Consider the following 17,632-nt stretch of genomic DNA (forward strand, 5'->3'; position numbering starts at 1 on the left):
TTAGAGCTAAAATACTTAATTATAGATGAAAGATCAATGTCACATTGATGTAAAGAAAATCAAACTTCAAAATGTTCTCTAATATATCTGTCTACCTGTAGACTCGGAGAACGGCAGAATGGCCTGGGTTGGCAAGGACTTGAAAGACTACTTCGTTTCCAGCCTCCCAACTGTGGACAGGGATACTTTCTACTAGACCAGGTTGCACAAAGCCCCATCCAGCCTGTATTTAAAAACTTCCAGGGATGGGGCAGCCACAACATCTCTAGGCAACCTGTTCCAGTACCTCACTACCCTCACTGTAAATATATTTTTCCTAATATCTAATCTAATCCTACTTTTTTTTCAGTCTGAAACCATTCCCCCTTGTCCTGACACAATAGGCTGCATCTTGACACACAGAAATATTTTAGTCCTTCTAGAACTAGCTCGTTTGACAAAATTTATCTTGCCTGAGTAGTTCCACAACCCTCAAACCTGTTTTCATAATTTCTTTCATATACTAAAATATGAAAGAAGACTAGAGTCTTCTAGTCTAGAAGACTAGAGTCACAGACTTTTTAAACCTAGGAGTATCCCAATTTAAAAGGTAGAATTTAGTGGAGAAGAAAAGTCAGTAAAATGTTATATGAACTACAGTTTAGCTAAGATTTTGAAATATTAACAGAAGGTTCTAAAGAAAGCTTCACTAAGACCCAAAATAGTTGTTGGTATTCATGCAGGAAGAGAAGTATTTCTATGCAAATACGCTACATCAATTTACACAATTATATCTGAACACCTACACTGCTCATCTTCAATTTTGACAGTCTTTTCTCAGATTTAAACAGTGCACTTTTTTCCTTCAGATCTATTTAGAGCCCTCGTACAGTTAACTCCTAGGAGAGTGCTAATTAACTGCTTTCATGTCACTTCATAAGCTATCTCCACCCTATCAGTCATTCCTCATTCAGTACTGGAAGGTCATGCTCCAACTCTGTTTTGCTTTTGTCACGTTCTCCTGCTTCCCGTTAGGTTTTGAAGCATCTGCAGAACTGTTCTGCCACGAAGCTCAACGGGAAAGAAAAACAACCTAAGCTACTAAAATGCTGAGCACAAAGGAAAAGCAGGCTGACCAGTACAGCCTGGCTGGACATGGCACTTGTCATGGCTACACACATCTCTTTATGTAAAGTAAAACTTCTCTAGCAAGCACAGCGGGCCACTGCTAGGGCTTTCTTTCAGCAGGATAGTGGTCAGGAATTATTAGTAAGCAATTACTGACTAACAGCCAGAAATCATGACTAACAAGGAGTTTTTAACACGGGAAAGAAAAGCCATTGGAATAACCAGGTGAGAATTTTACATCCTGATGCGCGGCGTCACCAAGACCACACAGTGACGCGAAGCACCGCTGCCATTTGGGGCAGTTCCCAGAGGGAAGGAGCGATGCGTGTCGCAGCGAGAGCGCCTCTGCTCTCCGGGACAGCCGCCGGGAGTGTCCGCAGGGGCCGGGGACCCGAAGGGAGGCACAGCGCTGCTCTGCTCCGCTCCGAGAGCCACAGCGGGGAGGGGCCGCTGCCAACTGCTGCGCCCGGGGCCGCCCCGCCGCCTCTGGCCACGTCCCGCTGCCGGCCGGGACCCCCGGCCCCGCTGCGGCGCTGCCCGGACAGCGGATCGCACCTGTTGCACGTCTCGCAGAGGAGCAGAGAGAAGGAGGAAAAGAGGGAAGGAGAGTGCGAGGGAGAGAAGCAGGGAAGGACGGAGAGCTGCAGGGCTGACCCCGCTCCGCACCCCGCGGCCCCTCCGGCCGCCACCGGTCCCCCCGCGCCCCAATGGCTCCTGACAGCCGCCCCCTTCCCCGCGGCCCCGCTCCACGGCGGCACAGCCGCCGCTGCCCCGCTCTCCCGCCCTCGGGGCACCCACCGTGGAACTGGAAGTGCGCCACGGGCCGCCACGGCTCCCGGCGGGTGGCGGCGCTGGCGAAGCCGCCCCGCAGCGTCTTGCCCGCGGCGAGGCCCCAGCAGCAGCCGGCGGCGGCGGCGCTGAGCAGCCACAGCAGCCGCCACCGCATCCCCGGAGCCGCCGGACGCCGGGATCCTCCTTCCCCCCTCCCGCGCGGCCCCGCCGCGTCACGTGACGGGCCCCGCCGCCTTAGGCGCGAGCGGCGAGAGAGCCAATGAGGGAGCGCGTCCGCCCCTGGAGGCGAGACCGAGAGCCAGGCCCCGCCCCTGCGGCAACGTGTCCCGTCGCCGGGTCCAGCCGTAAGTTGAGAGAGCCAGAGTCGTAAAAGAGACGGCCGCCGGTTGCCGCTGAATGCGGAGGCGAAGCCTTGGCACTTTGCAGACGCCGCGCCCGCCCCGCCGTCGGTAGACGGTGACAGCTCCGCTCTTGGGGCCGCGCGGAGAGCGAGGAAGGCGATCTTTCAATAAGCCTCTTGCAGGTGCTGCGACTCTGCCCGTGAAACCCACGGGCCTGTGCCGCTGACGCGCAGCCGTGGGGGACAGGTAGTGAGGGGGCCGGTGCCGTAAAGCGCGGACGATGTCGGGGCGGGCGGGCCCCGCGGCGCCGCCGCCGCCGTTCGAGAAGCGGGTCCTGGTGACGGGCGGCGCCGGCTTCATGTGAGTGAGCCCGCGGGGCCGGAGCGGGGAGCCGCCGGCCTCCTGTCCGGGGGTACGGGCGAGACGTGGCGGGCGGGGGTCCCGCGGTGCTGCCGCCCTTTTGTCCATCCCGGGCCGGTTCCTCGGCGCCGCTGGCTCGGGCCGTGCTCCCTCAGGGGCCGCTGGTGGCTCGCCCGTGTCTGGGTTCGGAGGTGGTGAGTGCCGGGGGGCGAGCTGGGAGCCTGCCCCCGCCCGCCTGCGCCTGCGGCCGGCCAGGAGGGGAAGGAGGGACCGCCCGGCGCTGGCAGTCTCTGCTCGGCCTCAGCCGGGACGGGGCTGCCCAGAGGAAGCCAGCGGAGCTGCCGGTGAAGGGCCTGGAGCACAAACCTTATGAGGAGCGGCTGAGGGAGCTGGGCTTGTTTTGCCTGGAGCCTCAGGCGAAACAACCTTATCGCTCTCTTCAGCTCCCTGAAAGAGGGGTGTAGCCAGCTGGGGTTCAGCCTCATCTCCCAGGCAGCGAATGACAGGACGAGAGGGCACAGTCTAAACTGCGCCTGCGGAGGTTTAGGGTGGACGCTAGAAAGAATTTATTCGTAGAAAAGATTATTAGATATTGGAATGGGCTGCCCAGGGAGGTCAGGAGTCACTGTCCCTGCAGGTGTTCAGGAAACCACTGGACATGGGGCTTAATGCCATGGTCTGGTTAACAAGGGGTTAACCCTTCTGTTTGGTCCTAAGTTGGACTCGATGATCTCGGGTGTTTTCCAGCCTGATGGGTTCTTTGGGTTGAAGGTGGCAGGGCTTCGAGCCAGCTGCTATTTCCTTTATCAACCCCCAGTGCTATGGGCTCAGTTTGAGTCAGAGAAGTGTCTGTCCCAAATTAAGCTTGAGCCCCTCTGTGTGTGGAAGCTGTGAGAGGGTAAAATTTCTGTGTATGAATAACGCTGAACTAACCTGAACTCTCAGAATGAGCTTCATGTGCACAAGACCGTGCCAAAGGGGCAGTGCCACCTGGTTGACTGGTTGTCACACCTAGCAGCAGTGTCAGAGATGTGAGTGATGGCAGTCACTGTCGTGAGTTAGGAGTGTTGGCTGTTTGGCTCTCCCTGATACCTAATATGTGAGCTTTAGAGTGCAAAACTATTTCACAAAGGCAATTGAATATAGCCTATTACAGTTTTTTTGGTTTTTTTTATGTGACTGTGGGCAGGGCTGATTTCTTTCACTATAGGATGAACTTTTGTTTTGATTTTTAGCTTCTTAACCATATGCACTTACATATAGAAAATACTATGATAATGTATAGAATATATATTAGAATAATGTTGATGTGTTAAAATACCTTTGAATTTTTCTTCCATCTGTCTTGAATATATCCCTTTCTTCCCCCAAAGACTTTTGAAAATGCTGAATTTATTTGGAGTTTGTCATCTCTTCATTCCCTTAAAGCCAAGCATATAATTGTAAAATATGTTTTTCTTCTATCCTGCAGTGCTTCACATGTAGTCGTCTCTCTTGTGAAAAACTATCCAAACTACCTGATTATAAATCTGGACAAGGTAATACCTTGTTTTCTTTCTGATATGGACAACTGTTTTAAGTAATTTATAATGCAGTTTATAATATGTTGAAATTTATATAGCTTATTGCTAGTTACTAATTTTTGTTTGATTTTCCATTTGTTCCTGTGCAAAAAAACAAAGTCAACTAGTGTTCAGAAAAAGAACAAAACTTTTCAATCTCTAAACATCTGTTTAAGAATTTTTGCAGTTAGGGTGTCTTTTGGAGATTTATGCTTTTAAAGCTTCACATCTGCTTGTGAAGTAGATTTTTTAAAAATAAGTTTTTACTTTATTCTTAGACTTTCCAGTGGTTAGGTTGGGTTTGAGTAGCCTTTTTGCTTCCATGAAGCCCACGTACTGATGTTGTGTGATATTTTTCTTTAGCTCGACTACTGTGCAAGCTTGAAGAATCTTGAAACTGTCTCTGGGAAGGAAAACTACAAGTTTATCCAGGTGATAGAACCTTCCCTTCCACAAAATGTGACTTTTTACAGATTTTTGGTGTGCTGCTTCCACAGTTTTGTCTTCAGACAGGAGATGGATTTTGTTTTATTGTTCAGATCAATATTTGGGCTTGCTTGGCTTGTATGCTGCGGTTCCTCTTGTCTACAAAAGGCAGTGCTGATGCTCATCTCTCTGGCTTGGGTTCTGCCCAAGGTTGCAGGGCATCTGAGAAATGCTGGTAGTTCAGTTTGCTGAAACAGCACCTTTCTCAGAGGTAATAGATGTAAACTTGCCTTTTCTCTTAGATTCAAGTGAGGCTGGAAGCTGAAGTGATCCCCATGGCTGTTTGTTTTTGTGAACCACCTCTTTATTTCAGTATGCGATTATATCTGAGCTTTTGGGATAAAAGTTGCGTGAGAGGAAGGGGACAGCCTGTATGTAGACATGCACGTGTGTGCAGTGTCAGCATGACCAAAGTGGCTTTTTGGTTATTTTCCTAAGGTCTTTAGTTGTTTCCAGTATGCAATATGAAATGTATGAATGCAGTATAAAAGCCTTGTTATCTGAGGAGAAATTAACATTTAATTGCTGGTGAAAGCTTGGAGTTCTACAAGATGTCCTTTAAACAGCAGATCCCTGTGTGAAGCAGGGGGGCAGTAACTAGGAATGATGTGGCTATACTGCTTTTGAGCAAGGGTAAGAGTCTCTTGTCACAAAACTTACATCAGTATAAATAATTCCAACCTTTCACAATGTTTTGGGGTTTTTTTTGTGGTTTGGGTTGTTTGTTTCTGTTTTTTGTTTTTAGGGACAGTTGATCACAGCTTAACATCCAGCTGGTATGCAACCAAGCTGTTTACACTGACAGGAGAAAATGTGCTGGAAAAGATAATTTCTAACGTGCAACCCATATAATTAGAACTGTAACATTGGTCCTGACCTTAGGAGACAGAAGGAAGGATGTATTCTCTAGGGGTGCTGTAGAAAGGAAGTCTGTTTTGGAAAGTAGAACAGTAAATTTAGAAAATTTGCCTCAGGGGCTGTATGAAAGATATGTTTTAATCACAATTTCTGTTGCTGTTCAGCATACATGTACTAAGCTTGAATTTCAGTTAAAAAAAAATCAGTAACTAGCCATTTAGTTCAAAATAATGTCTCTTAAAAAATATGTCAATTAAAAAATAAATCACCCAAATAAACAGCAAAGCCCTTGCAGGACACAATCTAATCCCCTTTAGTGGGAATCTGCTTCTCCTTTTGCCGTACCACTAGATGTCCCTGCCAGCTTGCCAGTCTGGAAACTCTTACTTGCTCTGAAAACTTGGAATTTCAGCCTCAGTGTTGGAGCTCCACGCTCCAACTTTTGTTGTGTGTATTTTTGACACATTGCTATTTCTGATGTTAATAGTAACATAAATTCTGAAATAAGTTTCATTTAGGGTTTTTTAAAAAATGGGTGAAATTTAATGTATGGTCTTATTTTAGACATGGCATTGATAAGTGGCCCAGAACTCAGTTGATGATGCTGTTTGTATCCTGTTTTCTCTTTGGAATGGTTTCTTATGTGACACTTGGTATAAAGGGAAGCTGACTATTTTCTATCAAAAATAATTTGCCTTTTTTTTTTTCCCTTTCCTTTTTAGGGGGATATTTGTGAACCTGATTTTATAAAGCAGCTCTTTGAAACTGAGAAAATAGATATAGTGCTTCATTTTGCAGCCCAAACACATGTAGGTGAGCATTGCTGCATGTTTTGGTATTGTTTTCCATGGCTATACCTGCTTGAAATATATGCCAGCATACCTTTTGTCTTTTCCCTTTATATAAATCAAGGATCCAGTTTGTCTCTACAAATCACATGACTGATTGTCTGGTAGCCTTTTTAACTCAGAGGGATTCACAGCCTTGATTTAAAAAGTTCTTCATCTAGCTGTTGTCTTGTTTTCATTGCACATAAATGGTAACGTACCTCTTTGTCTGCATTACATTTTTAAATTCTATCTAGACTGACGTGTAGCTGACAGTGTACTGAGGGAGTCATAAAGGCGGTGGATAGGGGCATTGTACATAGTCTGAAATTTTTACTTAATTGGCTCCAATGTCAAATGAAGAAACAGTGTGAAAGCTGAAGGATTAGGCATAAATCTCATTGGAATCTTGTCTCTGTGCTAAAAAAAGAGAATTAATTATAAAGTACCTATTTCAGATGGTTGCTTTTCAGTACCACTGTTAGTAAGAACAATCCCCACCATAGTCCATCCACCATGAGAAGAAATATGCAAAGAATTCTCCAGGAAAATATTTCTTGAAATTGTCAGATTTGATAAGCACCAAGTCATTAGGTCAGGGGACCAGCTGTAAGAATCAAAACAGCTGCCGGTGAGTTATTAGGTCATGGGTCCATATTACTGCATCTTGCAACTGTCTTTGAATGACACTTTTCTTATTGTACTTAGCCAATGCTATTTTAGATTTAAAAAATCCATAACCAACAAGCTTTTGTTCACGATTCCAGCCTCTTGTTGAGAGCAAGGATTTTTGTCTTCAAGTAAGTGTAGAAGGTGCCTTCATCTAATAAGGACCTTGCTTTCTGACGGGCCTATATTGCAGCCTTCAAGTGGAACCTATAGCCCTGTCTTGCTAAATTTAGTTTATAGCTCTTGTCTTGTAAATTTAATCAGAATTGTCTGTATTTTTTAATGTAGATCTTTCATTTTGGCATGCCCTGGAATTCACCTACGTGAATGTTTATGGCACCAATGTGCTGGTTGCTGCTGCACATGAAGCCAATGTGGAGAAATTTGTCTATGTTAGTACAGATGAAGTATATGGAGGCAGCACTGATGAGGTGAGTTTGAAAATGCATGAGGATTTTTCTAGTTTACCTGCTTTTAATAGTGAAGGCAAAGTTGAGTCTAACTTTCCTTGGCCTCTGTAAATGTTTGACTTTAAGTAAGCACTGGTAGCTTCTAGAAAGCTGAGTATCAAAATTGTCCTTTTTTTTCATAGCTTGTTTTATATTGAATGTTTATTGTGAGATTTGGCTCATTAATGGTGTCACTACTCAGAGAAAGTATCAGAGGAGTGTACTGTAGAGGTTTTGTTCTGGAGCATTCATGAGACTTAGTAATGTGCACAGCTTAACAGGCGGGAACTGCTTTATATTCTAGCTAAAATATTAACAGAACTGTAGGCAGTGACAGTTCAAATAGAAAACAATTCCTGTATTACTGTAATAAATATTCAGATGTTTCTTGTTGTTATGTGCGTATCTTTGAGTTTTGAGAATTTATACCTGACCTTAATTCAGGAAATGTAATTTAGCTCAGTAAAAAGGCAAATTATGCATGTTTAGTCTTTTTAAAGGCATAAATAAAGTCAAGGAGCCTTTTGCCATAGTCTCTGGAAATATTAATGTACTTCAGAAGAGTTCTATGCACTTTCTTATTATCACAGTGTCTTTATCAGTTTCTTCAACACAGCTTCCATCTGTAGGCTTTTATGATACCCAAAGATGATGTTTTCTTGTGTGTAGACCTGTGGCTTGGCTGATGCCTTCAAGTGAAATTTTTCTGTCTCCGGGCCTTGAAAAGAGAACTTTAATCTCTTTTTTCTTCTCTTTGTGAATCACACTAGAAGTTCTCCTAGAGCTTTTTTTTGAGGGGGGGAAGGCCATTTAATTTCAGAGGCAAAGGTCGGGCAAGAGCAGTGAGTGTTTTAATCACATTAAGGTGATTGTAACCAATCACACCTTGGGTAGTATCCCTCCTTCTTTTGGTTTATTTTTTTCATTTCAAGTGAGAAGTAGATTAAAGTGTCAGGATAGTCTGGAAGATACCTGTTCTGGAACTGGTCAGAATTGTTGAAGCCTTGCTTTGGAAGCTTTTGGGCTGCAATTCTACATTTTTTACAGAAGTAAAGTTACACAAAAATTTAAGAAAAGACCCCTTTTATTTAGGGCTGAAAGGTGAATTTGCTACCGGTGGCCTAATTGCTCTCTGAGGCAATATGAACCTGAAAAATATTAAGCCTCTGTAGCAACAGTGATTATTTAATAAGATAAAAATCTTAGGGCCTGCTGCTGTGAGGTAGCTGTTACAAGTATAAAAATATTACTGCTGGTAATCTGTCTGCCTCCTACGTTCAGTAGATAGGCTGTCTTTTGTTATGGTCTTCTGTTGTAAGGAGACTTTGTTACACTGTGCTTGGTTTTTTATTTCTTTTGTAACTTTAAGGCTTATCTGGGCAGAAGAAATTGAGCAATGCAAATTTTTCTTTTCATTTTAGGAATTTGATGAATCTTCACCAAAACGTCCAACAAATCCCTATGCCTCCTCTAAAGCAGCTGCAGAGTGTTTTGTTCAGTCTTACTGGGAAAGGTACCAAGTAAGTCCATGGAAGCTTCAAAAACTCTGAAGCCTGTAATTAAGTGTCTGTATTTTGTATGTAAGAGTATAAAAGAAAAATCAGTGCTAGTCCTCACAGTGCCACCTCTTTCCTTATTGTTAGTCTTGTAGTTCAGATGTGTTAAAGAATCTCCATCAGTAAGTTATGGAGATACACTGCAAGACAGTGGGGACAGATCAAATGTTTTTAAGTTTTATATTTTAAATCTGAACTGTAATATCTAAAAATGTGCTTTGATAAAATGGTCAAAGAGAACATTAGGAATTTAAAAATCAGTGCTAAGCTTGCAGGAATACAGAAGTATTACACAGAAGTAGAACATGCGTCATTCAAATTGCATCAAGACTAGGCTTGTGGTTAAAGCAAAAAAAAAAACCAAAAAAAAACCCAAGAAAAAGCCCTGCTAGTCAGATTTGTTTGAGCAAACACATTTAGTATTTTGGATACTTTAGACGTCTGATATATGATGTTTTTGCTATAAAGTGAACAAGAACAGGATGTTAATGACCTGTGAAACATATTGGAATAAGTAGGAGTAAGCCAGTCTTCAGTCAATCAGATACACAAATGCAATGTCCTGCAGTGGTTCCAGAGCTAGGGAGATTTCAAGCATTTGTCACTGGTGGTGCTCCTGACAGGCTGAGAAGGCTGGAGGCCTTTGCATCTTCAACAGAAATACAGAGAGCTTAATTCAGTAATGTTTGTAAGGGCTTACAGATTTTTGTGTAAGCCCTGTGCATATGTTGGTTTATTGATCAGCAGGAAGGTACAGATTTTTACTGGTATATGCTTTCTTATGTAATCACATGTATATGTAATGCTCTTCAGTTCCCAGTTGTCATCACACGGAGCAGTAATGTTTATGGACCACATCAGTATCCAGAAAAAGTAAGTTAAGCTGTGCTTTACTCTGAGCTTCAGTGTACCAGAATTCAGGGTTGCAGTGATGTTACTTTTTTCTCATGTGCATGGGATCAAAAACTGTGTGAAAGAGTGCTTTGGAAAAAGCACTCTTGCAATTAATGTGGTTATATATTTTGAGCGTGCACTAATGTGTCTTACCCTGAACACCTATTTTTTGGTCTAACTTCAATTAGAGACTTGTAGTTTAAATGAATTTTATGACAGCAACTTTGTTTTGTAATTTTTCTATTTTTCAAAGGATATTTTGACAGAGTTCCCCTACAAATTACATTAACTCACATCGTGTTTTGTAATTGTGAGTGTTCAATAACTAAGGGAAACATTTCAAAAAGTAAACTGAGAATACAATGTCTGGTATAGAAAGGGATGTTCCAACCAGCACAGAAAATAAGTAAGATGGAGCTATAGCATTCATATATAAAGTGAGAAGTAGTGTGAAGTGGCTTGTCTTTGCCTGTGTTCATACAGACCTTGCAGGGTAACTATTTAAAGCAGTTATTTGTGAGAAGGAGTTGCCTTTTTAAGTCAATACCCGAATCTGCTTGGTTAGTGAATGGAAATACACTGTTGAAATGAAATTTCGACATCACAAAGTAATCATCACATGTACTCTTTGGAGTTTGGAACTGGTGGAAAATGTAGCTATGCTTTTCAGTTCTGTGGAGGTGTTTTTAATTTAAATTGCTTTTTACCTTTTGTGGGTTTTTTTTCTGCAAATACATTAATTTTCACCTGCATTATTGCATGTGGATAAGCAATGGCTTTTAGAGTACATTTTTCACTGATCTGTGTCTTGCTACAGGTTGCATGATTGTTGGGGGTATATTAGGGGATGTATTTGCTAGCTTTTGACTTACATATATTCTTTGCATACCAAATTGTAGTTACTGCTAAAAACGCAGCACTAGGCTACATGAACCTTTAGTTTTATCTAGTATTCTGCTCCTGTCTTTAGAGCAGGAAGTTAAATTTAAGTAATTTGAGTAGTTTTCTAATGGCTTCAGTTTAAGGACTTTAGTAGTGGGGGTAACTGTTCTGAAGTATCTGGGGCATTATGAATGGATCTAAGCTTTTAGATGAACATAATGTAAATCTTTGTGCAGCGAGCACACTGTCACTTGATCTGTGTTTATCTGTGTTGTCTTAAAATTCTCTGTTGATTCTCTTCCAAATTTAACTTTTACAACTCTGTTTCTAGAATTACTGCAGTTTGTTGGATGTTTAAACCTTGTTCTGAACTGTTGGTAATATTATTTCTAGTTTGTGATTCACTGCCATGTGCAAAAGTAATGGAAACTTCTTTTAGTTTTGACAAACTGTTACATTTGTAACAGCCAGAAAGATAAGGCTTACAATACAGTAAAGGCATGTACTCTTACAAACCAAAATCCTTGCAGTTTCTAGGCTTGATACATTCTTTCATTATATTTATTAAAACTTAGAAGTATTTAAAGGATCTTATTGAAATACTTAATGCTTCATAACTGTTGAAGTTCCTTATTCTTTGTAGAATTACAGCTTCTAAAATAGTGGAGTAATTTTTTTTGTTTGTTGTTCAATTCCTTAGGTTATTCCAAAGTTTATATCTTTGTTGCAACAGAATAGAAAATGGTAGGTAACTCACATTTTTTGGTAGTATTTCTGCTATAAAACTGTAATTGCAGTTATAAATATGTGCTAGTTTGTAAAATGATAATTACATAACAAAGTTCTGAATCACTTATTTTAGTAGCAGGATTTCTGTAAAGTAAAGGATTGTTTGCATGTCAGCTACTTAAGGTACCTTCAGGCACCCATCTAACAGCAAAACTGCTAAAAACACAGTCCAGTAAATTGAATGTGTCTATTTGAGAACTAAAAAACTTTTTTTGTCTTTTTCTTGTCTTAAGCTGTATTCATGGTTCTGGACTTCAGAGAAGGAATTTCCTTTATGCAACTGATGTGGTAGAAGCATTCCTTACTGTCCTGAAGGAGGGGAAACCAGGTGAAATTTATAACATTGGAACTAACTTTGAGATGTCCATTGCCCAGCTTGCTAAGGAGCTAATCCATTTAGTGAGTAAAGAGTTCTGATGCTTTTTGTTACTGGTTTTCATTGCACATATAAATAATTACACAGACCTTCTGTAGCTCTGAAAGAGCTTAGACTTATGGTGGCTGTTGGAAGATCCTTGCAGCAGAATAATGTGCTACCCTTTCTGTGGCAGCTGGACTGTGTAAGTTTGCAGTGTGGGCTATCCTGTGCTGGGCTGCTGTGTCAGTTATCCTGACTGGGACATATCCTGACTGGCATCATGATTAATTACCATTTTTTTCCATGCTGACTGCTTTAATTTTGGTCTTAGAATGTGGCACCATTAAAATCTAACAGTTTGGTTATGGATGTTCTGGCAGTGCTCTGGATGAAGGAGATAGGTTGGAGATGTTCAAGATAATTTTGGTAATTTCAGTGGTTTGAAGACTCAGTATACAAAAGACCATTTCTGTTTGTGGTTTATATTTTTTTATTTGGTGGGGGTTTTAAATAAGATTTAAGTTTGTTAAGAAAAAAACTGGTTTTTAAATATATGTTTAGATAGCCCAAGATGTACAGGAGCGATACTTGTTTTTCTTCTTGACAGATAAAGAAGACCAGTTCAGAGTCTGAAATGGAACACTGGATGGATTATGTCAAAGACAGGTGAGAAATGTGGAGGACATGCAGGATGGGCTGCACATGCAGGATAGTTTTGTCCTGCAGGTTTTCTGAGACTCTTAACCAAATAGTTTTTTGTGGAAGTGTTTCTGCTCTAAAGGAGGGAACACTTTTGAGGGAGTAAGAGCTGTTTTGCTTTCTTAATTTTGGGCTATTTTTGCTAGTGGGTTTGATATCTATGATCAGGGTTCTGTATAGAAAACAGGACTTTCATTTGTTATTTGGATCTGTAGGTCAGAATGAATGTCTTGAAGGGGGAGCATGTAATGCTAATCTGTCTTCAGACATTCTCATACTTGTCATTACTGAAGTCTGCTCTGGGAAGAGGAAAAGTTTTACAAAGCAACTGAATCTTTCCTTCACGGTAGCTTGGACAGTTTATTCAGTGTACTTTTTATTCAGCATCACCGAGTGAGATGAATCCCATCATCTGTTGGCTAGCTGTAGTATTTTGACATTAATGTGACTAATTCAGACTTAGATGTACTTTGTAGTAAGACTCAGTCTCCACAGGCAGAAATATGTGCCTGTGGAGTGTCGTTAACTTTAGATTTCTATCTTAAGCTGAAGCTGCTATCTCAAAAGTAGATGTAAAACTCTAAGGTACCAAAGTTAGGGCAGTGGAAAAATGGTAGCTTTTGTAAATATGCTTTTGCTGTGTGTTTCCATCCTTAATTTCAGGCTTGGTTTGGCTCTGCTGTTTTATATCCGTTTCTTTTCTGCAGCAACAATGAATCTCTGCTTACTTTAGATATCACTCTCTCCAGAGTGATTAGAAATTATGTGTCTACTGATAGCAGTTAAGTATTATGGCCTTTAAAATTCTCACTTTCTGATCACATTTAGATTGTTATCATGGCAACTGAAGTGTCTTTAAAAATGTGCTAGCTTTTGTTTTTAAAAGGAAATGTTCTTCAGAATCCTATCTCAATGTATTACAGGACTTTGAACAAATTGCCTTTGGCTCACATGATGTGAGTGTTTAGGAGTTCTCAGTGTATTTCACTTGGAGATGTTTCTTCATGTGTATTGAGCCCTGTCTGCTAATGTTTAAACATAAATGGGCTTGGGAAAACTAACCACATAGGAATACGTGTTTCAGGAGTGTTGAAGTATTATCAAAAATTGTTAATATACCTAATGTATTACTATATAATTCTATAATGAGTGACTTAAAGGTCATGGGGGTAACTTGCTATGGAAAAATGAATTCTGCTTCTGCTTCAGATTAGCATGTTACAGTAACAGTGATAAGTGCTTGGTTTGTGCCTGCACATGTACCTTGACTATTCAATATGCCAGTGGTGCAGGATGCTAGACTGGGCTGCCAGACTGTGGAAGTGAAAATTTCTGCCATGCTTAAATATCAGATATATCTTTCTATGTTGAATCTTGCAGCTTGGGATTCTGAATATTCAGCATTACTAAGTTCATGTAGCTAATGAGCCACTGTAATGATGCCCCTTTGGAAGCCTGTGTGTTTTAAATCTGAAGTACATGTAAATTTCTGGGTTTTCAGGATAAAAACCATAAATGCTAATATTAGAAAACGCTGGCTCTGTCTTGCAAATGCACTGATTTGCACAAATGCGTTGGCAGTGATTTTTGTGTTCGTTTTTGTGCCAGTAAAATGCTAATTAATATTTATTCTAGTCAATTTCAAGTAGCTGACTGTACAAACTGAATTGTGTTGTTGTATCTGCACTCAGCTGCCACATATTTTTTGAAGGCAAAGCAACCTGTTTATGTTGATGGGAATTTTCAAAATTGAAGCATATCTAATATTCCTTGGAAGACAGTGTTAGGTACTGCATGTCTAATTAAGGAAGCAGTATAATCAGATTGTTTTCTGTGTGCATTTTATATTTCATCAGGCCTACAAATGATCTCAGATATCCAATGAGTTCAGAAAAAATGCACAACTTAGGTTGGAGACCCAAAGTGCCTTGGAAAGAAGGAATAACAAAAACAAGTAAGACTGGCTTTTACATTGGTTTAGGAGCGATGGGAGGAGGGAGAAGGAAAAGGGGGATATGGGTATATAGCTTAGTTAATGAGAAGCTGAAGAGATGGAATGTAACTCTGAATGTAACTCTTGAATTTTACATAAAATTGGCTTCTTTCTAAATAGTGAATTTGCATGATGTAAAAGAAAAAAGATAATCACTTTTTAGTGCTAGAATAAGTCTTGCATAAAGAACTTAAAAAGTTTAAACTAGATTTTTTGTAATATTATGGGCTAAAATCTTCTATAAAGAGCAATCAGCATGTTGTTAGTCGTATATTTGTGGAGTATTTGGATTTCCCTGTTGTCTCTGGTCAGCTTGACTCATCAACATTCTTCCCATATTAGTTGAATGGTACAGAGAAAATTTCCACAACTGGAAAAACTCAGAGAAAGCTTTGGAGCCCTTTCCTGTGACAGACCCATTTGCCGAGCTCAATGGTCCATAGCGTGGCACAGAACCCGAAGGAGTTTCTTCTACCTCATATGGTCTTTTCATCAAAGCCTGCAATCAAGTGGCCACACTGGACTCTTAATGTATTCAAGATACATGAACCATGATGAGTAAAGAACCACAGTATGGCACAACTTTGGAATGGTTTCAGCACTTTATAAGTTGAACCTCTTAGTTTCAGCTTTTGGTGCAATACTCTATTCTCACTAGGTATTGATTTTAAAAAACTGTATGGAGTGAAGAATATTTATAATGTTATAAATTAATGTACTGAAGTAAAATCTGCCTTATTAAGAATAATTGTGATTGCAGCTTTTGAGACATGGAGTTAAATTTGTTTTAGTACTGGAATTATTAATCTGTATTAGTTTGTTTTTACAGTGTAATATATATAATTTTTTGTCACTTCAGAGAATTGGGGTTTTATTTTTAATCAAGAGGAGAAATTACATATTTTTGGAGACTATAAATTGACAAAAGCTGGATGCAGCACCTCTATGGTTCCGTCCATTTCTCTGCTGGTGCACTTTTAGCTTTTGTAGTTGACTGATTAAACTTACCTACACTATAACTTTAAATGCCCCTTTTAAGGGGAACAAGGGGGGAATGATGTCAAGAAGTAGCAGGTGCTCTCGCTGAGATTTCCAGAAGTATTTCCTTAAACTTTGTACTCCTTTTACTGTGTTACTGTCTATTACATGTTAACTCCTTTTTCTTAGCTGTAATTGTAACAAATACTGGAACACAGCTAACATTCCAATGATCTTATTTCCTGTGATATGAAGGCTACTTACGGAGAAATTTTTTAAAACTCTTCTTTTTCTGTGAACTGTGGGTTGGCTTAATCAATGCAGTGTATCAGCATTTTTTCTGTAATAAATATTTTAAAGATAAAACAGTATTTGAGTTTTAATATAAAATTTTGAAAAAACTCTGTAATTCTAGAAATATGTCATTGAATCTTGTTCAAAGTTGTTTTAATAATAAATATTACAGTGTAACTGGTTTCTCTTAAATAAGAAGAAAATGTGGAAAAAGTAGATGGTGGGTTTTTTTAAAAAAATATTTCTTAGCTCTTCCTCTATCATGAAAAAATTACCTTCACTTTTTTGTCTCTGGGGTGATCTGACAAACATAAAAAGGACCACTGTTCTTGGTTTTGTCACTTCAGCTTCTGTAGTTGGCCCAGTCCCTGATCCTGTGTGGCCCCTGGGCAGAACTGCAAGCGGCACAGGACTGGGATGCTGTGGTACTCAGAAAAAGCTGTGCCTTCTAAAGGGCCTCCAAAACTGAGAATTAGCTCCTGAAACATAAGTGTTCCCAACTTCATCACACCTCTTGTGATGCATGATTCTGCTGATAAAGTGCCACTTGTGGCTGGCAAGAGTCACTCTAAAAGAAGGCTAACCAGGAAGTTTCTAGGCTTACTGCAGTGCCAAGTATGGGTTTTAAAGTCTAGGGGCCTCTTATTGAAGGTGAGTTTTCTGTGACACAGTGGGATAATAATACTAGAATTGTGTGGCAGTTACTGATGCTTGACTTGGCAGTAAAAGTCTCCATTTGGGACAGACAGAAGTTACAGGATTTCGTATGTAATGATCTTTTGCATACTTGGCTTACCAGATGTGCTTCTATGGATGAATCACTGAAATGTCTTTGTCAAAATGCACATTGCTGACTACATTGAAAGATTTCCTTATTTTTTGTACTTTTCTTGATATATTACTTCCTTACAAAGTGCATCAATGCATCTTTCCTTACGATATCCATCTTACAGTTCTGTATTTTGTAAAAGTCACTACTAGAAATAGCTAAAGTGCTGGAAAGATCCGTCTTAGCTGTATTTGTGATTGCTGTGACAGCTGCTTTGGGTGGGTTGCATAAAAATATGTGTCTTTCACATCTCCTTATACTGGAATACTGGCTGTGTTGTGTTTCTAAGAGTAGAGATTACAGATAACTAAAATCTTACTATTTTAAACATGCATAAACCTTAATTTAAAAATATTTTAAACTTCTGAAAATAGGTACAGTGTCTTTGGAGCACTAAAAACAGTGTTATCAGAAATGCACAGAAGAAAGCTTGAGGAGGTAATTGGTTTATTGAATAGAATTTTTGAAAATTGTTCTTTATGTATAAATGCTGAAGATGCAAGCATTGATATTTATATGACTATCCAAAGAAGTGTTATTACCTGGGGTAGGTTTTCAATAGAATCTACTAATTTTTTAGTGAAAGCTGTTTTAGTTTATTTAAATGTTTTTGAAGATTTAACTCATCCAAGTGTATGAGATTTTTGTCTTTGTGTTACTACTTGTATATATATAAATAAATGCACATTTAAAAATATTGAAATGTATATATTTAAGAAGTGTAGGAGGCTTTTGCTTTGAGCTACTTTGATGTACAGCAGCTTTTCTTAGCAGCTGAGTGATCTGGTAGGAGCATTTCTTTCATAGGGAAAAGTATTTTCTGTTATAGAAAACAGCTTATTTTGCCATTAGCCTTCTGGCTTCTGTAGGGAGAAAAGGACAAAGGATCAACTAGTGAACTGTCACTGT

General features: G+C 40.3%; 2 protein-coding genes across 3 annotated transcripts in view; one reads left to right on the plus strand and one right to left on the minus strand.

Moving 5' to 3' along the window:
* Window positions 1–2,480, minus strand: part of GPR180 (G protein-coupled receptor 180) — a 26,111-nt gene extending 23,631 nt beyond the window's left edge. The window contains exon 1 of the mRNA XM_030949287.1: window positions 1,906–2,480. Within this exon, the coding sequence (XP_030805147.1) occupies window positions 1,906–2,053 (148 nt within the window). The 5' untranslated portion in view covers window positions 2,054–2,480. The remainder of the gene's footprint in view (window positions 1–1,905) is intronic.
* On the plus strand, window positions 2,249–15,961 carry TGDS (TDP-glucose 4,6-dehydratase). 2 transcript variants are annotated; one of them, XM_030949310.1, is made up of 13 exons: window positions 2,249–2,600; window positions 4,072–4,138; window positions 4,526–4,594; window positions 6,229–6,319; window positions 7,291–7,433; window positions 8,873–8,971; window positions 9,821–9,880; window positions 11,484–11,527; window positions 11,806–11,860; window positions 11,948–11,971; window positions 12,538–12,596; window positions 14,486–14,583; window positions 14,965–15,961. In XM_030949310.1, the coding sequence occupies exons 1-13, from the start codon at window positions 2,521–2,523 to the stop codon at window positions 15,063–15,065; spliced, it is 990 nt and encodes a 329-aa protein (XP_030805170.1). In that variant the 5' UTR covers window positions 2,249–2,520; the 3' UTR covers window positions 15,066–15,961. The 2 variants fall into 2 exon arrangements, with proteins under 2 accessions (XP_030805170.1, XP_030805160.1); XM_030949300.1 differs by having other exon boundaries at window positions 11,806–11,971.
* Window positions 15,962–17,632: the final 1,671 nt, after the last annotated feature.

The sequence above is a fragment of the Camarhynchus parvulus genome, chromosome 1, assembly GCF_901933205.1.
Source record: "Camarhynchus parvulus chromosome 1, STF_HiC, whole genome shotgun sequence".
NCBI classification, from domain to species: Eukaryota; Metazoa; Chordata; class Aves; order Passeriformes; family Thraupidae; genus Camarhynchus; species Camarhynchus parvulus.